The sequence below is a fragment of the Vitis vinifera genome, chromosome 11 (genome assembly GCF_030704535.1).
Source record: "Vitis vinifera cultivar Pinot Noir 40024 chromosome 11, ASM3070453v1".
NCBI lineage: Eukaryota > Viridiplantae > Streptophyta > Magnoliopsida > Vitales > Vitaceae > Vitis > Vitis vinifera.
In genome coordinates, this window is record NC_081815.1 from 4,263,052 (window position 1) to 4,285,831 (window position 22,780).

The 22,780-nt window shown below is 36.1% G+C and overlaps 3 protein-coding genes across 6 annotated transcripts; all 3 read left to right on the forward strand.

Annotated features, from left to right (window-relative positions):
* The first annotated feature begins 406 nt into the window (after nt 1-406).
* On the forward strand, nt 407-9,269 carry LOC100254338 (NADH-cytochrome b5 reductase-like protein). Its single transcript, XM_002285037.5, has 13 exons — nt 407-665; nt 3,583-3,625; nt 3,847-3,922; nt 4,581-4,640; nt 4,781-4,831; nt 5,333-5,387; nt 5,513-5,583; nt 5,662-5,713; nt 6,628-6,705; nt 7,123-7,212; nt 7,295-7,408; nt 8,890-8,958; nt 9,053-9,269. The coding sequence occupies exons 1-13, from the start codon at nt 501-503 to the stop codon at nt 9,107-9,109; spliced, it is 981 nt and encodes a 326-aa protein (XP_002285073.1). The 5' UTR covers nt 407-500; the 3' UTR covers nt 9,110-9,269.
* Nucleotides 9,270-9,808: 539 nt separating this feature from the next.
* Nucleotides 9,809-17,956, forward strand: LOC100854466 (zinc finger CCCH domain-containing protein 34). 4 transcript variants are annotated; one of them, XM_010658109.3, is made up of 4 exons: nt 9,809-10,143; nt 10,276-10,326; nt 10,855-10,965; nt 15,903-17,956. In XM_010658109.3, the coding sequence occupies exons 2-4, from the start codon at nt 10,312-10,314 to the stop codon at nt 17,355-17,357; spliced, it is 1,581 nt and encodes a 526-aa protein (XP_010656411.1). In that variant the 5' UTR covers nt 9,809-10,143; nt 10,276-10,311; the 3' UTR covers nt 17,358-17,956. The 4 variants fall into 4 exon arrangements, with proteins under 4 accessions (XP_010656411.1, XP_010656409.1, XP_059596664.1 ...); XM_059740681.1 differs by having other exon boundaries at nt 9,823-10,143; nt 15,909-17,956; XM_010658107.3 differs by lacking the exon at nt 10,276-10,326 and having other exon boundaries at nt 9,813-10,143.
* Nucleotides 17,957-18,889: 933 nt separating this feature from the next.
* LOC100249240 (MAPK kinase substrate protein At1g80180) lies at nt 18,890-20,129 on the forward strand. Its single transcript, XM_002285043.5, has one exon. The coding sequence runs from the start codon at nt 19,466-19,468 to the stop codon at nt 19,808-19,810; it is 345 nt and encodes a 114-aa protein (XP_002285079.1). The 5' UTR covers nt 18,890-19,465; the 3' UTR covers nt 19,811-20,129.
* The last annotated feature ends 2,651 nt before the right edge of the window (nt 20,130-22,780 follow it).

Sequence of the window (22,780 nt, forward strand, 5' to 3'; positions counted from 1 at the left end):
AATTCAAAAAAATTATTTTCGTAGAAAGAGGATTTTAGGAAAAATAATTTTTATTTTATGCGTTAATGTCCGACTCAAATTACCCAAAAATGGAGTGGGGCAATATTTATGTAAAATATTAGGCAGCAGTTTTCAAAAAATATTTTTTTTAAATATTTCCGAAAAGGGTTACCTTACATAACGTTAGTTATTGGTGATGACTAATCAGATTCATAAAATAAATACTATGTAATTTAACAACAAATCAGAGATCATGGAACTGAGCCGGTCCCAGGCTCACTCACTCGTCCATTACAGACATCACAGCGCACATCATCACCCTTTGTTCGAAATAAAAATGCTGAAATCACGGTCGTGGGACCCAACCTCATTACAGCTTCTTCAAATCGACGGTGGAAAATGTTGGCATCCATCACAGCCACTGCTTAAACTCCACTCTAAATGCTTTAAAACCCTCACTTCACGCCATCCCCCTCCTAGCTTCTGTCATCTCCATCGCAATGGCGCTCTTCTTCAAGAGACTCGCTAAGGCCTCCCCAGTCGCATTCACCAATGCGTTTGGTGGTCAACCCAAGTCCGGTGCACGCAATTTCCGTATACCCTTTGGAGCAATTGCAGCAGTTTCTGGTGGAATCTCATATTACTGCTTTTCTTCAGAGAATTTGGTAAATTTTATTTTGGTAGTTCTTCCCGGGTTTTGGTTTCATTGATCCTGTATGCAATGTGAGGTTTAATTTTCTTTTTTATTTATTTTTCTTTTACAGAATAATTTTTGAAGGAATTATTAAGATTATGTTTGTGATTGTATGACGTATTCATTGGGGTTCCTGGAAGGTAGATGCTAAAAATGAGAATTTTGGCTTTTTTGGAGTGATGGATCTGTTAAAGTTGATGTGAATTGAAATGGATTGATTCAAATTTGATTGATTTGTTGTTATGTTCGTGGGTAAGGATAGATATTCACTTTATCACTAGTCACATTTGAGGAAAGCTGTGTTTGACAAGTTGGAATTTGGGACAATGGGAGCAATGGGCTTGAAATCCAGCCTATTGATTGTATGTGAAGTTGGGTATCGGAATTTAATATGAAATCTTGGGGATGTCGGTTAGTTATTTGATCAAGATAATGTTTTTTTTTTCTTTTGGTAGGACTGAGTTGGATTGCTTGATGTCAATTTTTCATTTGGTTTTGGTTGTATTTTTCTCTCATTGATTGTCTGTTAATGTTAATTCTGTGGGAAGCTAGCCTCTATAAGTCAAGTTATCAGGAAGAAACAGCTCAAACTATTGGGTGAATTGATAAGATCTTGTTAACCCACAAAAATCCCAGGATCTTGTGCTATGAAAAAGGGGAAAAATTGATGGATAAGGTAAAGAGTGATAGAGTGATAGTGACAACAAATACCACATCACAAGCAGTTCACACTTTACATCATTCACTGCAGAAAAGCTAAATCCACATGCAACACAGAATGTAAAATATAGCCTTGTATGGGAACTACAACAATAGAGATGAACTTCTAACTATCAGAAGAATTAGTGAAAATCCCACTAAATGCTTTTACAGGTGTGTCTAGTAACTTCCCTAATGTTGTTACAACATGTGACCAGAAGAATTGGCATTAGAAAGGTGAGAGACAATCGCTCTCTTATAGAGGCTAGATGATAAAAATATGACTTTTCATGTGGTCTTAAATTTTTTCCTGCTAGCACCATTGTAGCATACATGTATTGGATGCTTAGGCATGTCTGGCAATCAAATTTGCCTAACCCCTAATAGGCTAAATATTAGAACACAATACATGACTAAACTAGTTTATAGGTTCCAATCTTTTTTCTTCTATATGGGCAAAATGAAGAGTATATGTAAAATAGTATTTCCAATTGAGGTACTTAACTAGAGTTGAAATTTCCATTAAAGAAATAAGCAATTCAAAAAAGTATTGAATGGAAATTGTTGTAAATTAGGATTTAGTTCTCTTCCTTTCTTCATGCATTTTAAAATCCCCGTATAACATAGCTTTTTTCGGCTATTCTGTTGATCTATTATGTGTCATTCAATTTGACATCCTATAATTTTCTAGAAGAAATCAAAGCGAGACTACTTGTTAAATAAAAGCAGGAGATATTTCATTAGTTGGGTGCTGAAATCTATGCCTTTCTTTATTGATTGGCTGATGGATCTGGATTCCAGAGGAATTAAAGTTTTATGGAGCTTGGTTCATCACTGTTTGTTCTGGTGCATGTGCAAAGAAAGAAACAAAAGAGCCTTTTATGGCATGAAAGACTCAACCTTGGAGTCAAAAAATATTGGTGCTGAAGTGCTGACCATTTGGAGTGTGCACCAAACAGGGGCTAACACCTGGCCTTTTCAAGCTTCATTGATTTACTTAGGCTCATTAAGGCTGGCTTTGTTACTTCTTCTCTATACCTTGCATATACTTTTGTTCTTTTCTTTTCTTTGCTTTTTTTTTTTTTTTGATAGGCATTTATTCTTTTCTTTTCTATTTTCTTTCTAAATTTTCATTTGTTGTAAACATACATAGCTTCATTTACAAAATGTATTCTTCAATGTTCTGTATGCACTGGAATTGCACTTCTTTTTTTGATAGACAAAGGGGCAAAAGATATATTAAAGAGCCAAAAAAGGCTACACCAAGTACACAGGAAGTATACATGTGTGCACCAAGTACACAGAAATTGCACTTGAAACCAGAGGTTCCAGAACCCAGAAACCTGAATTTTCATTTGTTTTAGCATCTCCATTGTCTGGTCCAGTTTGGGTTTGCAAACATAGTTACGCCTAGATAAGCCTTGTCTTTTTTGGCCAGAGTGGTTGCTGTGAGATGAAAAAATGGATTTCTCTTATGTTTCCATCTGGTTACTAGAAGATAGAGGGGAGAAAAGTAAAATGACAATATCCCAATGGTTTGAGATTTGTATGGTTATATTAAGCTACATGGTTTCTTTTCTTTTCTTTTCCTGTCTTATTTTGTTGTTTGCTTGTTCTGATGTTCTGGTGCTTGTTTCTTCCTGATTTCCATAAATGCTGTTATGTAATGAATTTGGGTCTCAGATTCAGACTGCGTTTCTTGTCTAAACTTTTTCCTTTCCTGTCTTCTTGGCACCTTGCTTGTTCTGATGTTCCGGCACTCATTTCTTCCTAATTTTCATTAATGCTGTTATATAATGAATTTGGGTCTCAGATTCAGACCCTGTTTCTTGTCAACTTTTACATTTTTCTTGCTCTTAGTTTATTTTTTTATTTAATAAAAAAAAATTATTTTAGCTAATGTACCATACATTACCCAATTTTCCTAAAACGCCCTCCAATCCATATTTGTTTCAATTTTGCTTGTGAATTGATTGAAAATTATAACATTTTGTCTCAGATTGTTATTTATCCAAGCATGAAAATTTGTTTTATCCAATGACTGTGTATAGCATTCTTTGTTTGAGTATTCAAATGAGAAATTTATTTACACTATTGTTTACCAATGTATGCAAGTCTTCTATAATCTTATTCAATTTATCCCTGTTCTGAGTTAATAGCTAAAGTATTTTTGTGCTTTCTAATTACAGGTTCATTTAGATCAAATTAATGAAAATGCAGGTCCAAAAGTTGGTGGGTCTTTCTCTCTCTCTCTCTCTATAATATGAAATATGAGATGTTTCTTAAACAAGATTGTAATAAAAGAAGGGTGGTTTGGAATTTCTCAAGATTAAATGGTAGTTATAGCATTTGCAAAGTGAAACTTGACGCTGAATGCCCCAGAATCCTGTTATATCATTTTCTTCCCTTTCTTTCTTATACATGGCTCAAGGGATTCTTTTATGTATTTTCAGCACTAAATCCAGATAAATGGCTTGAATTTAAGCTTCAAGACACTGCAAGTGTCAGCCACAATACCCAATTATTCAGGTCATTCTCTAAGCTCATATATTTTCAAATTTATACTAGTTGAATAAACCTTGCACACTTATTAATTAATATATTGAAACCTTGCCAATTCATCTATGTATGTGAGCCTATTTGTTGTTTGTGTTTCTCCATAACTTTGTGTACTTTCTAGTTTCTAGTGTTAGCAATGGTGCCTCTGCTTTTGACAACACTGCTTTCTAGTGTTAGTAAGTGAAGTTGCAGAAAGCTCTTCTCGAAAGGGCCCTTGCATGCCTTTTAGCAATGGTGCTCTAAATTTTTGCCTTGTTAAAATGAACCATACTTTTTTGCCTTGGATGGCTTTAATTGGAGCAGATTAGATTGGCTACTGAGAGGATGCTTCAGAAAGTGCAAAACTGTTAATATAGAAATGCATAGCCCTTGATGCCTGGCTCAAGTGACAAGGGGTTGGGATGGGGATGTGGGAGGTGCCAAGTTCAATTCCCATTCAGAAAAAAGAAGTTACCCATCAAAAAAGAAAAAGAGAAGTTAATATAGAAATGCAACATGGATGTTTAGTTGATAAGGAGAAATTTCAGTAAACTCACTTAATAGTTATGTAAATTGAAATGAAGTGGTTAACTTCCACTGAGCATCCATGTGCAACTAATTTTTTTTTTTTTTAAATTCAAAATCCCAGGTTTTCATTTGATCCTACTGCCAAGCTGGGTCTTGACATTGCTTCATGCATTCTTACGAGGTACAGTCCACTGTTTTAAAGAAGCTACTTTAGTTCCTTGAGAAAATTCTATTTTTGGATGGGTCTCATGTTAAGAGTCCCCTATGTTGTCTGTCACTGTGTTTATGCTTCATTACCTTCATACATTGTTGTGACTGCAGGGCTCCAATAGGACAAGATGATGAAGGAAAAATAAAATATGTCATTCGCCCGTGAGTCTTCCTTTACAAACCCTAATATGCTTCATATAAAATGTCATTTTTTGGTTTAAATCTACTTGATTCAGTAATGGTGGAGTGACTTGAAATTTGTGTTGTTTTAATTCATCAGTGTGTGGCAGTCTCATTATCTTGGACTATATACCTAATTTTTGTTTTAACATTGTTATGCCTTTTAGACATTAATGTGTTCAACATCATGCATTGGTGAGGTCTTTCTAGTTCACTCATTTTTCACAAGTGCACATGATATAAACATGTCGGGCCTGGAAACATAAAGGATGAATGCGATCCACAAGTTTTCAATAGATAGTGTTCAAATTATTATTTTGACATTCCTCCTTTAAATCTACAATATTTTTCTGCAGAACTCGGGCAGTAGAGTTTTACCCATTAATGCTATGAAAGAATGTTGATTTTTCACTCTTAGATAATAAGCTTTTGTTTTATTTAATAGACAACTTGATTTATATGTGTGTGTGTATTTATGTTCAGGTATACTCCTATATCAGATCCAGATTCCAAGGGTTACTTTGATTTATTAATAAAGGTATAGCATTACGAACTGGTTTTTGGATTGTATTCAGCTTACACTTTTATGAAGATGCCCTTGCTTCAATATTGTACTGCTTTTCACTTTGATTTTGTTTTATCTTTTTATTTATGATATTGCAGGTGTATCCAGAAGGGAAGATGAGTCAGCATTTCTCACATTTGAAACCGGGTGACATTATAGAAGTGAAAGGGTAAACATAACTTGCAAGGAATTATTCAATAATTTGCCATTTTATCTTCTTTGTACTGGACATATATTTTTCTTGCAGGCCCATTGAAAAGCTCAGGTATACTCCAAATATGAAGAAACAAATTGGCATGGTAAGAGCAGGGTAGCTAGAAAAATCAAACCTGAGTTTCTATGCCAACTTTAGAGAGTGTGTATAATGTGTTATACCTCATGGATTCTCCAAGTACCTATCCCGAACTACAAAGGTTTTCTTAGTAGTCTGTCCATAATAATTTTATTGGATTCTTTGCTATTTGTTTCTATTGCTCCTAAAGAAAGATGAAATGTTATATCAGCAATCTTTTTGCAAAGCACAAACTTTTTGTAAAATCTTGGACTCAACTATAACTTTATTTTTGCAACTTATGTCGCATGGCCACAATCTCATGTTTGACACGATGTGACATAATTATGGATGGACCATGTCCAACTAATTTTGTTACCTAATGGTCATGTGCAACAAGGTAAGGTACAGGAGGAACATTTTCATAATTCGTTTCAAATTCCCTCATATGTTTCCTTAATCTACCTTGTGTTGCATAGATACAGTGAGGTATGTGATGATAGGCATGCTAGTCACATTTAAATTTCACTTTTCCTAAGAGTGAAGGAAAAAAGTTGGATACTGAGATATATAAGATGTGTTTCCATGTCTTAAGATTTGAGGAATAGATGAATCCAACACCTAGACACACCCATGCCAAACACTCATACCTTAGTCTATTTGAAGGTTGCTACTCTTTTTCATGCAAAGGAGGTATTTTCATCCAAACCTCCAAATGTGCCTCCCTTCTCAAAATCCAAGAAATGGAAAAGAGAATAAAAAAAAAAAAAGGAGGGCAGGGATGGGTGTTGTGGTGGTGGGTAGGTGGGGGTTGAAGTTGATAGCAATCTTTTGGTGATTAACTGAATAGCATATTACTTATATTTGCTTTTTGTTTGTATATCTATAATAAATTAGGATTCCCGCTGCTATCTGAAGTGTAAATATATTCTTTTCATCTAGATTGCAGGTGGCACAGGCATCACTCCAATGCTTCAGATCATTGAAGCTATACTGAAGAATCCTGATGACAAGACCCAAGTAAGCTTATTGTCTTGTTATCTTTTGTCCTCAGCTCTATTTAGAATTTGTTTGGCAGTGATTCTAAGAAGCATTTTTAATCTTTCTAGCACTTGAAATTTTTTATCAAAAGGGTTGTTTTCAAGTGCTAGAAAGACTAAAAATGCTTTCCCAGATCTGCAGATTGTCTACCCCAAATTTATTCTTTTTATTTCTAGATTAAATCTAAATATGATTTGAACAAAGTTTTTTCAATTAATATGAAGTAAACATTAAGGATATTTTATGCAAATACATGCATGAGTGATAAAGTTAAAATAGTTGCAAATTTTGTAGTTTGTTGATTTCAAGTGTTTTTTTCTTAATTCATTATTTATACCCTCTCAACATACGCAACTGCGTAAAATGTGGCTTAATTATGACTTTTTATCCTTTCAGGTATCACTCATTTATGCTAATGTATCCCCAGATGACATACTGCTCAAAAAGAAGCTTGACATGCTTGCAGCTACCCACCCAAATTTGAAGGTACCAAATTTTCAAAATGAATGTATGATTCCTGTTTTAGTATATCATGTTAAAGGCTTATTTTTCCATGAAAAAATCCCAGATATTCTACACTGTAGATAATCCATCAAATAATTGGAGAGGAGGTACTGGATACATATCAAAGGATATGGTTGTGAAAGGCTTGCCAGCTCCCAGTGATGATTCTCTTATCCTTGTAAGTCCCAGCATCTCAAGTTTCACACTTCTACTCGTTCATTAATACTTGGCATAAAATCAAATTTGCTTTAGGTGTTCCTTACATCACATCTTTTCCATATCCAATGTACCAATACAACTTGCAGACAATTATTTTTTTATTTATTTGCTCCAGTCCCTATATCTGTTGGTTTTAAAAAAATTAATCTTCCAACTTTAGGGACTTTAAATATACTGATCAATTGAAAATGTTAGGATTGTTAATGGTCTGGTTAAAGGTCTAGCTTGCTGTCCCAAAAGCTTAATTCTTTGTTCTGTTTGATTTATAATCATTTGGGTCAATGGTCTCTGAGTTTTAATATGCTGGTTATTAATGCAATTCCGGGCAGCATCATGTCATGAATAGATGTCATTTACCTATAGATCATACTATTGGTACACTTTTAGCTATATATAAAGGAAAGAAGGAAGAAATTCAAATGTTTCTCAAAGAAATTTAGGTGTTGTTTCACATTACAGAAAGTAAACAAGGGAGAAGAAAAAAAAACAAGGAAAATGCTAGAGGGTACATAAAAAACCAGAGGAGTTTAATTTGTGTTTTGAACTGTTCATGCAGTAATGGATGTAGAAATCAAATAAGAGAAGAACTGAGAGAAAAAAGGAAGAATATTTGGAGAGCTCAATGTAGGGAAAGTCATAGTTTACCTGATGGTTGGTACTGAATCCATCACACTCATTTTGAAAAGAGCTCTAGAGGGGAATGGAACAGAGAGGAAAAGAGGATATAAGTTAGAAATATTGGCTTCACAATTTCGTTTCTTTAGAAAGATAAAACCTAATGCCCAACTTATGGTCTAAGTAATTAATCTTTTCTGTCCATCCTTTTGAACAATAATTATATTTAAGGGGTGTGTTTGGTATGCAGGCATAGGAATGGGAATGAGAAATTCATTTCATTTCCCATTCATTACTGCATTAGGATTACTTATTAGAAATTAGAATGAGAATAAAAAAACCATTATTATGGAAACTAAAACCTACTTTGGTAGTGATTTTGATTCCTACACTTTAACATGATTTTCTGATTACCTCTAGTCCTATTCTCACTTCACTCTTATTTTCATGTACCAAACAAAGACATTGAATACCCAAGAAGCATATCCTTTTCCTTTTTCCATTTATTTTTTGGACCAACATTTGAGGAATAAAACAACTACTTTCAATAAAAGAATACCATAACCATTGTAATAGTCAAGAAATCTTTCCAACAAAGCAGTTAACACTTGGACCAGCTTTATAGATAAAGTGATTCACATGCTCATGGCTCCAGGAAGCTAACTGAATCACAGGGCCTCACCTGTGTGGTCTGTTACTCAACAAGCTTGGTCCATCAGCAAACACGTTCGCTTCGATTATTTTTCAATTATCAGAGTGAAAATATTGATGAGATTTTTCCTTTTTCATTCTGACTCTTGGAATCTGCCCGGTTTGTTTTTCCAGGTATGTGGTCCTCCTGGAATGATGAAGCATATATCTGGTAATAAGGCAAAAGATTACTCACAAGGAGAGGTACAAGAGGGCATTTCTATCATACTTAGCAGTGCTGACCAATTACTCAGATGTTTGCTTCCTCTAACATGTTCCCTAAATTTCTATATTGCAGCTCACAGGCATACTCAAAGAGCTTGGATACACGGAAGACATGGTTTACAAATTTTGAAGTCCAGAGGCCATTTAGAATCTGGAGTATTGAACTCAAATTTTGTGTAATAAATTAGTTTTGAAGAAACAGCGATTGCTGGAACCCAAAAGGGCAATAGATCGAGATCAAATAATGATGGAAACCTATTTCCAACATAAAAATGCTACATCTTGCAGCACCCCCGCTCATTTTGAGCTGTCATATTGAGCGCTGCAGAGGCTACACTGCATTGGTAGGATGTTCACAGGGTGATGATAAATTTCAGACCAAGAACCCATGCCTGCTAATCATCCCAACTGCTTTGGCCTCTCCCATTACATGTATTGATGTCTGAAACATACCAGCCCACGTAGTCAAGGCTGGTCTGCTGCCATAGAAAGACAATGGTTAGCACTAGTGTATGAAGAAGATTTAGACCCACTTGATAAAGGTCACAAATGGGCTCTTCATTAAAGGATTGTCCTCTTAATTCGTTTTTTGGATCGCAAAATGTGTGAAAATCAATGGCAGCTGCTTTAACGGTCAAGGTTGGTTTGTAATACTAGTGACTAACAAATGGCTCTTATTTGGTCAGAAGGTGAAAAAAAAAAAAAATTCAAAAATATATATTTTTTTTCCAAATCCCTGCCACTAGTGGCCCACGGCAGAAAACGTGAGTTCAAGTTGAACACTAATCGAATATCAATTCGTAGGATTGATAATTTTAAAGATGGTGTATTAGATATATACCCGCACATTTGTGGGAGAGGGAGTAGCAAATACGTAAGTAGTAGGGCCCGGAATACATAAATACGCCAAACTCCAGGCGGCTCGGTGCAAAAATACCTGATTCAAAACCCACCAAAAGCTACAATAAAACCCAAAACAGATCAAAACACGTTACAAAACAAAAGCATCTCTCTCACCCTCAACGTTGATGGACCCTCTTGATCCCTCTCTCTAGAATTCTCTCTTCCCATTTACTATATTGTCCCAGGAAAATGGAGGATGAGTTACAGAAGCGCAACACTGATTGCGTCTACTTCTTGGCCTCTCCTCTCACTTGCAAGAAGGTATGTCCTGTCAAAAACACCAATTTCTGTCACTTGTTTTTTTTTTCCCTGTCCTTTTTCTTTGTTTGATTTGCTTCTGGTGTTTTTCTCTGTTTCTAATGCTGCAATTTGTTTTCTCTTTTCTAATTTTAGTTTCGGAATCTGTTCTTGTAACCAGTCGTTTGAAGGATGCCGCTCTCTAGGGTTTGTTTCTGATCTAGGGTTTTGTTATGAATGAACTAGTCGAAATCTCATGTCATTTAACTTCGGAATTGTCTGTCATTTGGTCGTTTCTTTTTATTTTTTGTCTTTTCGGCTGCCCGATGATTTTGGAAATTTGAAGTTTGCTGTATGGTTTACTGCTTGCACTAATTGGAGATCCAATTTTATAGTTCTTCCTTTAATTTAGTTGTAATTGCAAATGTCAAATTGTTCAATTTTAGTAGAGAAATGTACAGTATTCATATGCTCAAGAGACAAAAAGCCATTTTATTCACTTTGGGATACGTGGCATAAAGGGCCTAGCATTTGGAAAGTAGTACTTTTCCTGATCTAAATTGGCTTGCTCTTTTTTCTTTTTCTTTTTTTTTTTTGTCTGGATTTTAGTTTGTATATGTTTGTATTACTCCTTTATTGGTAGAAGAATCGTGCATTAGTTTTTAAGCATTATGGGTTCAGAATAGTTTGATCTTTCTAATGGTGAACCAGAATAACATACTTTTTCTTTTTCAGGGAATGGATTGTGAGTATCGGCACAGTGAGGGTGCAAGGCTCAACCCACGGGATTGTTGGTATTGGTTGAGTGGGAGCTGTCTGAATCCAGCCTGTGCTTTTCGACATCCTGTAGGTTCATATTCTGTTTCATTAATCTGCATGAATGTAGGTTAATTTATTTTTTACAGTCAATAAAATAAGCTTTAATTTCAATTATTATGGATGGCCTTCAATCCACCTTGCAGTGTGCAAGTCTCGTATGGGTTTGCTCTGTTGCCTGGTTAAATAAATCCTGTTTTCATGGATGATTATATCTTTAGATCAAAGACTGCTGTAATTGGGGAAAATATTTCATTAACTAATATTTTATAACAAAAGTTATCTATTATTTTTATGAAAGATAGCAAAAGTTGACGATTTTACCCTTTCAAGGCTTGCTGACCTGATTAAAGTTAAAAAGTCTCTTAAATTGCAAAAGCTGTTTGTTTGAAGTTAACTCAGGGAAAGATAACCGAGAAGAGAATAGGACCTTTTTTTTTTTTTGTTCTTTTTCACTTTTTGGTGGAGGATGGGGTGATTGGTATTCTGGTGATGATAGGAAGGCAATGCCAATCCCAAAGGTTCAGCCTGTTGGAGGCTTAATGCATGATTAGATCCATGACATGCTGCTTATTGCCCAGGGACATCCCGTTGAGATAAAGACAGGAGAGTCATTGTTAAAATGGGTTTGAAATAGGCCATGTCTGACCTCTTTTATATTGCTTCTTGTTTTATTTTTGGCCTGTGTGGTGCACTTTGCATACCTCCTTTTACATAGGTGCCCCTCTTTTTGATTGGTGTTGATCAATAACATCACTTTTTGCCTATTAAAGAAAACTGTTTTGAAAAATGATGAGGCCAATGCTGCATCTTTATGGGAGATGGTAGATAAAGAAACAATTTTGAGTCCATAAGTGATTGTTTTTATGATTTGGTGCTCTTTTTCCTGCAAAATCTAATGCTATATTTGGTTCGACGAAAGCACCAAGGAAAGGAGAAAATATTGCGGAAACTGATTTTCTCATGTTTGCTTTACTATGGAAAATAAGAAATAAAACAAATATGATTAAAATTGATTAGAAACTTATACATTTTTAAATTAATCTTTATAGAGAAGAGGAAAAGTAAGTGAAATGAGTTTGAGGATGTATGTAATAATAATTTATTAACTTTAACTTTTTTTTATTTTTTATTTTTCTTCACTTTTTTCTTTTATTTTATTTCTCCTCTGTATTTTCTTTCCCTCTTATCTTCCTTCAAATTTTCTAAGAACCAAACATAAAGTAAGGTTTTCTTCCACGACTTAAGAAGCCTAAAGCAAGAAGATCCCCTCTTTCCTTGTTCATTTTGGTGATGGAAGTTTTGAGCTGCTTTTTGCAAAGGGTGGTCAAAGAAGGGCAGCTCATTAAAGGGTTTAAAGTGGTGGAGTGTAAAGGTTGTGGTCTGGGATCTCGCCTTCTGGTTGCTGATGATAATTTTGCTTTTATGTGAGGTGGATATAAAGCAAGTATTTTATGTAAGGTAAATTCTTTTATGTTTTGAGATTGTTTTGGGATTCAAAATCAACTTAGAGAAAAATGATATCTTGCCTGTAAGAAGGATCTAGAGGTTCTAGTTTGTGAGTTGGGTTGCACGAGGAGAAACCTTCCTTCAAAGTATATGGGGTATCACATTGGATGCTCAAATCAAGTCCTTATCAGTGTGGGATTCAGTAATGAAAGATTCATGAGAAGGTTGGCTTCTTGGAAAAGCCAATCTCTCTCCGAGGGAGGGACACTTACTTTGTTAAAAAGCACACTGTCCACCCTTCTAATTATTTATTATTGGCTTTTGTAATGTCTAGAAAGGTGAGGGTCATGTTGAAAAGAATTCAAAGAGATTCAAGAAGTGGTCTTCTTGAAGAGAAAGTTCACCTAGTACGATGGTTGCCTATTTGTTCTAAAAAAAACCATAGGGGGCTTGGGTGTGAGGAGCCTTGATCCCCTCAACAAGGCGTTATTGGGTAAGTGGCTGTGGAAATTTGCCTCTAAGCATGATAGCTTCTGGAGAAAGGTGATAGTGGGGAAGCTTGGGGAATTGGAAGGGGATTGATGCTATAGCTAAGGATTGGAAAGTCGTGAGGGAAGGTGGGGCTGATGTTTTCCTTAAAACATGATCTGCTATAGGGAATGATCTTAGAGTTAGGTTTTGGCATGACCCCAGGTGTAGTGAGGATCCCTTAAAGAATCATTTTTTAGAGCTCTTCAATATGATGGTCCAAAAGGATGCTCGGGTGGGTGATTTTTGGGATGGGAATTGCTGGAATCAAAGATTCAAAGGAACTATTTAGAAAGGAGTAGAATCCTTGTTGCAACCAAGGATGAAAATATCGATAATCACAGACACATTGGTTCTTTGATTTTATGGATATATCAGGATATATTAGGAGATATTAGTGGATATTTTGACAAAAAAAATGATGAAAAAAAAATTGATCAAAACTCATAGAAATGCTTGGGAAAAACTCTAAGAAATGATAAAAGAAGTAATAATAGATATTTTGAAATTGTTTTATTGAAAAAATTGATATATGTGTGATATAATTTGTCATATATAATAATAATATCGTGTGTGTTGATACGAAATATGAATTTTGTAAGCATATATTCATTATTAAGTTACATTAAATATTATTCAACAACAATATTGTGACATTTGATAATAATATGTCCAATTTGAAAATATATTTAATATTAAAACTATGATCTATTTAATGTATTCAATGATATAAAATAAATGATGATATATATTTGTTTTTTAATATTTATATTTTTTATATTTAATTATAATATAAGTGACATAAAAAAACTTGTCACTAATTTTTATATTTTTGGTAATCAATTAAATAAAATTAAAAAATAAAATAATTAGAATTAGTTAATTTATTAAAATATTCTTTTAATATTTTGTTTTTATAATGAAATTAAATATATACATTTGTGCATTCTTATTATTACGTGTGAATCCTCCCAGGTGGTTGCTAAGGTTTAATATGAACTTTTGCCTTGGGTTCGATTCCCCCTTCTATAAAGTGCAAACCAATTTTTAGGGATTTTTAAAGTTTGACCAGCAAGAGGAGTGAGTTGACTAGGGCAAGGGGAGCAGTAGGGATTTTTAGGGTTTGACCAAGCAAGTGAGCAGTGAGGGGTTGTTTGACCAACTGAAAAAATGGGAAATTTCCATGATTTTTCCCCAAAAATCACTGATTTTTCACGACACTGCATATGCCAAAGGAAACATCACCGATTTTATTGGCTGACCCAATATATCAGCAATATTTGTCGATTTTTTCCAATTTTTCCTACAATCAAGCTTTCAGTGGAGATTTTCACTTTGGGCATCACCAATATTCAATATTTCCTGACATTTCAAACCTTGGCTGCAACTTTTAAATCCTTTATAGGTGTCAAGTCATGTGGAGGTTAAGTTGGTGTAGAAGATTGATAGAAATGGTTCATTTTCTATCAATTCATACTGCTCATCCCTTGTCTCTAAGGAGCCCTTCCCCTTTCCTGCTACTAAGCTGATTTGAACTCTAGAGTGCCTTCTAAGGTGTTTTTTTTTTTTTTTGCCTTACATGGGAAGCAGCTTGGGAACTTATGAAGAAAGGATGGAGCTTCATCAGTAGGTGCTGTCAATGCAAAGATGAAATGAAATCCGCAGTCCACATTCTCATTCACTGCAAATGAACATCTGGATTTTGGTCTTTGATCTTCTCCCTATTTTGGATTGTCTTAGGTGTTTCCCCTTTTGGTAGAAATAAATCCTTAGCTGTTACAACTCTTTTTTTGGAACCTTTATAGTTTTTGGATTACCTGGAAAGAGCAATATAGAAGAACATTTGAAGGAGTGGAGACATTTTGCATGGAGTAGAAAGATTTGATTCTATAGTCTATTTTTTGTGGTCAAGTAGGCATTTAGGTTCTCATATGTTGTATTTTTTGGATTTGTAGACAATATGGGGATTGGTGTGTACTTGGGTTGTGCCACCTTTCTTTTTAGGCGCCTCTTAATGCATTCTCTTTGTTTGCCTATGAAAATGAGATACTATCAGGGGCTGGTTGGTTGTTATGTAGGATAGAGAGCATTAGAGTAATGTAATCTATTGTTCAGTAGCTGAAGAATTAAAAAAGTTGGAAAAGGTGTTTTTTGTTGGTAGAAGTCACATGCTATTTGGCTTGAGAAAGGAAACATAGAGCACCAAAATTTTCAAATGTTAGCAAACGGCTACAGAAGAATGAATCTATCATGGACAGCAGTTTTATTGGAAGAGTTGGGGCAGTGAAGGAAGCTACAGTTAAATTCTATAGTGATATTGAATAAGTTTTGCATTTTAAGGATACATTTGTTACATAGTCTAGTGTTTAAATCTTTAGATTGGCAAGCTAGATATTAGTTGGACTAAGGAGATGGTTGGTGCAGGAGACAACCTGTGAAGAAGATTCTCCCTCCTGGCATTCCTGGGACAGCTCCAAGTGCCTGCAACAAGAGATAGCCAGATGTTCTCTGGCACAATGATCATAACATCAGTAGAAGAATAGAGGAGAAAGGAAGGAAGATGAGGATCTAATGAATGAGATAGATGATGTGATGGCTTGACTAGTCAAGGATGGCTTAATGAAAGTGGTGACAAAGAATTTTATGTGAGGTGGATTTAAGAAAAACTTCAATGCTGTTTTCATCTCTTCAAATCTTCCATTTGTGAGTTGCAACATTTTTTGGCTGGCTGGTATTTGGTAGAAAGAGAAGGGGTGGCTGGGTAGTTTTCAGAAGCCTTGATCTTGGCTGGCTACTTAAGCACTTTCTAGAGCATTGTATTTCATGACATTTTAAGTTTAACATGCATTTCCCTTCTACTGTCTTGAAGCTTTTCTTTCAACCATCTCTCATTTTCCTTATTTGCTATTTAGACAGTTGTGTTCTTGATGTTGGACAGTTTTTTTCTCTTTTAGTTATCTGATAAGGTGATCTGAGCTAGCTTTTGTTAGTTGCAGCCATTGGATGGGCATATTGAAGCATCATCTGAGCCTGTCACTTTGTCACATCACTCCTCCGTACCCGTGAACAAGACCAATACCCCTTGTTATTTTTACTACAATGGGTTTTGCAATAAAGGCGAAAGATGCTCCTTTTTGCATGGTCCTGACAGTAGTGCACCTGCTTGGAAATCCTTAAAGACAGCGTCTGAGGTCAATGATATGCGCCCTCCAGAAAATAATACAATAGCAGGAACTGAGACAGGGCCAACACTAATAGGAAGACGGCCTAATTCAGTAGAAACTGCCACAGTCACAGCAATTGAAACACAGTTTCAGCCTAAAGAGGATCTTCAGAAATTGGTCTTTAAGAATGCTTTTGAACAAAGTTCATCTCCACAGATATCAATGTCTGAGTATGAAGAAGCTGCAGCAGTCAGGTCAGATTCCTTGCTTCCAGCTGAAGGCTTTAATCAAAGCAGATCTCTTCTAAGCACAGATCAGAGTTCAGAGGAGCAAGTGGATGGCCCCATTGAACCAGAAGAGCGCTGGGAATCATCCCCAGGTTTTGATGTTCTTGTGGATAATATTTCAGAGAATTTGGTTTACGAGGATGAACCTGAGTACTTACTGGCTCTTGAAGGAGAAGGCAGGGAGCTGAACGGTCAATTCTTGGGTTATGATTTTGAAGACCCAGTTGAATATGATCTCATGTACCCAGAAGCTGAAATTTTGTATGACCACAGGATATATGATTCTTTTGATTGTTTGGACAATGAGCATAGTTCTGATCATGTAAGAAATATTCCTGGGTGCTCTAGGGAGAGAATTTTGGATCCTATTTTGCCCCGGAAAAGGAAAAATTTTCCAGTGGAACTAGCAGTAACTGGAAGGAGTGGTCTTGATCTTCGAGACCGACTGAGAAAACGTCGGGTAACTGATGGTCACACGGTTACCCGTTTCTCAAGAAGGCATGATTCATCTTGTCTGATTGGTCGAACCAGAGAAAGGCGTCGAAGGCATGGTATGGACCAGCAGCTGCAAGGAAGATCTGCATCAGAAGTCAGAAAAAACATTATTGGAATGCTCAGTGAGAATGAAACTCTTTCAAATCGTGGGAACAAGCAAGGTTGGGTTAGACGCTCTCGCCTACCCAAGTCTCGGCAGCATTACAAGGAAAAAGGGCACTCCCAAAGGCAGCATATTTCATCTGAAGACTCAAGGAAACCAGTTTCAAGAGAGAGAATATCTACTCGAGAATATACTACATTTACAGGACCTAAGTCCCTTGCCCAGATTAAGGAAGAGAAGAGGAAAGCTGAAGAAAATGGAGAGGGCTTTGGGAAAATGGGATATTCAAGCAATACCCCATCCGCAGATTTCCAGGGTCCCAAACCTTTGAGTGAAATCCTCAAGGACAAAAGAAAGCTGGGTTCAGCGATGGATGGCAATATTATCAGCAGCTAAAATGTAATCATTTTGACTTTGAGAGGATTGTAGCCATTTAGTGGAAACTTTGAACAAATTTGTAGAAGATGATGATGTCAATCAGCCTGAGAAGCCTTCTAGCATGTTCTCATTTTTTTTTTTGAGCTCATATCTGCTGGCTTCCTGGTATTTCCTACTACTAGATGAAGACCATCAAGCTTCCTGCTAGTAGTGAAACAACGGAAGCCTTGAGATGCTCACCAGCCTTTGTTTTGGATATTCAAGATCCCTCCTGTCCCCCCAAAACAACCTCATTTAGTGAATGAGAAGCGTAACCTAGAGCAGGCTCATTGATTGGCACCTGCGAATATAGAATTTTGCTTATTGAGCTTGCTGATATTTCCTGTATAGAAATGCTTTTATCAGTTCTCACATTTGTGTTGAGAAAACCATGTCCGTTGCAATGCTTGTGATGTGTGACAATGATGTATCTTCAAAGACTATGAACCGAGGCTCTTATCACATTTTTCTTTATGGATTTGCCTGAATCTTTGGTCTTCCCTGTCCAGTCAGTTTTGTCATGAAACTCCTGATTTATTTGAGCGTATTGAATTAATGTGGTGGTGGGATTGTTTCCATTATGGTATTCCTTATGGATTTTCTTTGTGTACATCTTGTCCATATACTCCGATCCCGACAAATTAAGGTAATTATCTTTCATTTTAATACTAGCATTGGATGTTGGCCTTCTTTCTTATTTCTTTCTCCTTGTAAGATTTTGGTTAATCCATCGAAATTTAGATGGTTTCGTTTCGAATCTAACCCGTGGCTTTCTGTTGATGTTGACTAGATCCCACCCAATTAGCTATTAGACAAAGAATGAGCCGGAGACATTGACGTAAGCTTAACCAAGACACTGTAATTTCCAGTCGCGACGGAATTAAATTATATCGTAGATGCCTTGCTTCCTCATTACAGTGTCGTGGGCGAAACTTTCGAATGACTCCTATGTTTTCAAGGTTACTTTCTACGATATTCCTTCAAAGTTCGATAATAGCGTTGTAGTAGGCATTTATATACTCTTACGGTTCTCAAACTTTTAACATTACCAAATAGGATCAATTATTTATACTAGTGTCCAATGATGATGTTTCAATTTATCGATTGAGCTTTATCATTCACCTTCTAAAACTTAGGATCGTAAAAATGAATGGATGAATGGATGGTCGGATATTTAATAAAAAATTTGTCCAAGTGTTTCTTATGGAATAAGTTTTATTTCCATTTATTAAAATCTTATAATATTTATATGATTCTTTTAACTAAAGTTAAAAATAAAATATTACCTCAAATTGATCTTAATACTATTCAATAATTAAGGCTTAGCTCATAAAGAGTTTTAAAGTATATTTGATAATGATTTTAGAAAACGTTTCTAAAATTTTTAATACTTGAATGATTAAAAATTTTAAAAACGTTTTTTAGAATTATAAAATAGGTTATTAATTTATTGAATTTTAATGAAACCGAGGTGTTAATACCTAGTTTGTGACGGTCCTATGTATTGTCCTCACTCCTGGCAGCCTTCATTTTTATTCTACTACTGAATGATAGCTAGCCGCTAGGGCTGGAAATCATGGAAGGCATCGAGGCAAAAAGGCCTTCTAAAAACCCAAGGTTGAGTTGTAATAAGTTAATAACATCACCTGTAGGGGAAATAGCCAACTCAACAGGGAGATACCATTGGGCAACAAAGCTCCCTGACTTCAATTTTCCAATCAAAAGAATGGATTTCATTGGTTGGTCATGGGTGGGTGTTGAAGGAGGCTTTCCCAAGTCCTCATATCCAATATGATGTACAACTCAGAACCAACCTTCAAGGAAGTTCAAAGTAGTCAAATTTAAAATTGTATCCCCTTCTTAACAATCCATGTAGATGCCCATCCCCTCTCCCTTGCTCCCCCTTTGTCATTTTCCCCTCTCTCCCCCTCTCTCTCTCTCTCTCTCTCTCCCCCCTTCCCCTCTTTTTTATATGAAGAAAAGTCACACCCATATAGGTGGATTAGTTGATCAACATTAATCACCAAAGCTTAACGTTGTAGATCACACCACAGAGAGAGAGAGAGAGAGAGAGAGAGAGAGAGGTGATGGCTGGTTTGCAAAGGTCTGAAATATCATTTAGGAGGCAAGGCTCATCAGGCTCGGTATGGGATGACAAGTTCTTAGCAGGAGCCTTGAACCAGGCGAAGCAAAATGATCAAGAAGAAGAACAAAAGGCTGAGGCCGGAGAGGCAAAGCTTTCACAAAGCCCTGCACCCATCAGTGTGATGGAACGCAGTCGATCTAATGGAGGACAAGCATATAAAACAGTCAAGGTTGCACCAGCCATCGACCCACCTTCCCCTAGGGTCTCTGGCTGTGGTCTCTGTGGTGTTTTTGGGAAACCGGTCAAGTCCCACCACCGCCCCAAACGGGGTAAGCGTAAATCATAAATTTCTGTACCTGTTCTACGGTGGCACAACATCATCTTCCAATAAGGTGAACACAGCATGTGTGCTTCTTGGTTTTTGTTTCCCCCTCTCACTGTCTTTACATGGCCATATCCCCCATATATATATATCATCAGTCTCGAAAAAAACTGAGATACAAGAGTACTTCTATTGCACAAACCAAAGGTATATGTTTGATTAATTTTTGTACGAAAACCCCTTGTTCATGGGCTTCTCTCCTTTAGCTCATAGAGGTATTGATGTAGTTCTGCTTGATGTAATTCTTGTGCATATTAATGTCATGGTTTTTGGGCTTGGATCATACTTTCCCCCTACATTTTTCTCTCTGTGTTTCGCCCTCTATAATGCCTACCACGCGCCATGGAAACAGATGGAAACTGACACCAATTATTCAATAAAAATGGCTGATCTTATCTCACTTTGACCGTTTCTATGGCCTCAATGTGCTGTTTGTTCAGCCCTTATTGATCATTGATCAATTGAATTCACTTTTTTTTTTTTTTTTAAAAAGATCAATTATGAATGATGGGTATGCTTCAAAGAGCAGGGTCAACTGCCCCTCGAGCTGCCATCGCTTTCTTGCATAGCGCGACCCTATAAAAAAACCCCATATGTAGAGAATAATTTATTCATTATAGCAACTTGAAATTGCAGTGGATGCAATTTAGTTAGCAACGTAGGCAACTTCGCTTTCGATTAATACCTCTTTTTCTTTTTTTATCACTTTTATGACCTACCCAGAGGCAGCCATCATCCTTGGCCTTTCAAAAAATGGCCAAACACATTGGTCTAATGAACTTTTGGCACTTGAGTAATGGCCGGTAAAAGTTTTTCTATAAACCCTAAATCCTATCTAAACTTCCAAGGTGTATTCTTTTATATAAATATACATAAGGTGTTGGGTGAAGTCAAGTTATTTTTGAGTTTAAAAAGGCTTTGTGATGGTGGTTGTGCCATGTGAAATGTCTGAAAAAAATATTAAAGAGGGTGAGGTCTAAGCTTCTGATGCCCAACTAGTGACCCAATCCAACATAGCCCATGTATTAAATCATTTATCAAATCTTTGAGCATGGTACTGAGATCAAAAAGGAAGTTGGATGTTGAAGATCAGCACTACAGCCAAACACAAGTTTTCCCCAAGTTTCAAGTAGAAAATCATCACTCAATCTGTTTTCTTGTGCTTTAGGCTGAGTGGAATCTTTTCACTAAAGTCCTTCAAAAAATCATTCTCAGCTCTACCGTCACTCTTCCACATGTTGTTAAATCACTAACTACATCTTTTTCTTCTTCTTCTTTTTCAAAAACAACGGGCCACATCAATATTTGTAGGATTCACTGATGATCAAAACTGCAAAATTGGAAAGAGGGCTCAGCGGCCTAAGCAGCGTAAGCATGCATCTAACTAAAAAGTCATAGTCTCTGTCCATCTCTCCGTCACTCTCTCACATGGGGACGCCACCAAACCCCACACACATCAACTCTCTCGAGATGTCTCTGTTGAATTTCACGAGTGATACAACCTAATATATACCCACATCCATCCTCTCCACCTGTCACTTCTGGGTCTCATATTTTTTACTCACATTTTATACCGACATCTTTTCTAACCAAATTAATCTGATGTAAATTTTCCAGCCCAAAAACTAGGGCTGCCATTGGCTGCCATTCATCTTGATGAGTCATGTTCTTATCACATTCGTGTCAAAATTTAGCTACTTTACTAAGCAAGCTAACTTAAACACGACACTAGGAACAATAATAATAAGGTTATAAAGCTAAACCCACCTATGGTCTTGATATTAAATATGTAACATATTATGTAATTTGTTTAACCCGTTTAATAATGAGATCTTCGTATTTAATAATCGAATTAAGTTACATTTTTATACGATTAATATCTCAATTAAATATATTCATAATTTAATCGTGATTGAAATACGAACAATTGTCTTTTAAAAATATAAATTTATAAGTAGTGGGGTATTTTGGTATTTAGTTTTTAAACAACTATATTTTAATAATACATATTTTTAAATAACAATTTAAAAAAATCCTAGAGAAATGAGGTGTTAACCAAGATGGCTAAGTTCATGGGTGACCCACGCATGTCCGGATAAATCACAACTTGCCTTGCCGGCCCTGTATATATTTATGTACAAGATAAATATGTACACCTCACACCTCATGAATTTTGGACATGTATTTCAGGCTTATATTCCAAAGTCAATGAATTGAGAAGTGGTGGGGTCCTTCAAACTATATATTACTTCAATTAATCTGATCTTATTAGGTGATTTGTTGTGTTGCGTTACCTTCATTCACGAGTCTTACACTATATCAAGACGAATGATATGGTCACCATCTGCATTGATTGAGTTTTGGAAAACTTCAAGTCACATGAGTATCAAGTTGTGTTACCCCAAATTTGAAGATTTTCTTGTCAATCGGGTGATGGGTGGTCACACCAGTGTGGGGGCAATTTTCAACCCATCTGGAGCCTTCACGTGTGAATCGAACCAACCTCACCTACACCCTCACATACAATTGAACCAATCTCACCTATACCCCTATCATGATATTCCTACCCAGGTGCGAAACTAGCTAAAAAAAGCTCCCCTTCTTACCAAATGAGACCCAAACCCAGGTCCACTGCTACCCCCATTGCTTTTAATTGACAAAATTTATGTAGAGTGTCGGCGCTGTCAGCATTCCGAAATTGATTTTTTTCAACCACCATTGATATGTTTTTTGTACTCTTATATTACTGAAATGGATTGGGTTAGGAACAATTTTTTAATGTATGGGAAGAACCCCTCTTTCCTTGAAGTTTCCTTGAAGAAGGGCATTTTTATATCTAAATTGAATGTTTTATCTGGGGATTGGAGTTGAAGGCAAGGAAAGGACCCACAGGGCTTTTGGGTGTGTGAACAACAAACACATGAAGCCAATATC

What these genes read in the sequence shown, in the direction of transcription:
- LOC100254338 (XM_002285037.5), top strand. Translation starts at nt 501, where the DNA reads ATGGCGCTCTTCTTCAAGAGACTCGCTAAGGCCTCCCCAGTCGCATTC. An exon ending in ACTTTGATTTATTAATAAAG is followed by an intron (nt 5,388 to 5,512) that starts GTATAGCATTAC and finishes ATGATATTGCAG; the next exon opens with GTGTATCCAGAAGGGAAGAT. An exon ending in CTACCCACCCAAATTTGAAG is followed by an intron (nt 7,213 to 7,294) that starts GTACCAAATTTT and finishes AAAAAATCCCAG; the next exon opens with ATATTCTACACTGTAGATAA.
- LOC100249240 (XM_002285043.5), top strand. Translation starts at nt 19,466, where the DNA reads ATGGCTGGTTTGCAAAGGTCTGAAATATCATTTAGGAGGCAAGGCTCA.
- LOC100854466 (XM_010658107.3), top strand. Translation starts at nt 10,072, where the DNA reads ATGGAGGATGAGTTACAGAAGCGCAACACTGATTGCGTCTACTTCTTG. An exon ending in CTCCTCTCACTTGCAAGAAG is followed by an intron (nt 10,144 to 10,854) that starts GTATGTCCTGTC and finishes TTTCTTTTTCAG; the next exon opens with GGAATGGATTGTGAGTATCG. An exon ending in CCTGTGCTTTTCGACATCCT is followed by an intron (nt 10,966 to 15,902) that starts GTAGGTTCATAT and finishes AGCTTTTGTTAG; the next exon opens with TTGCAGCCATTGGATGGGCA.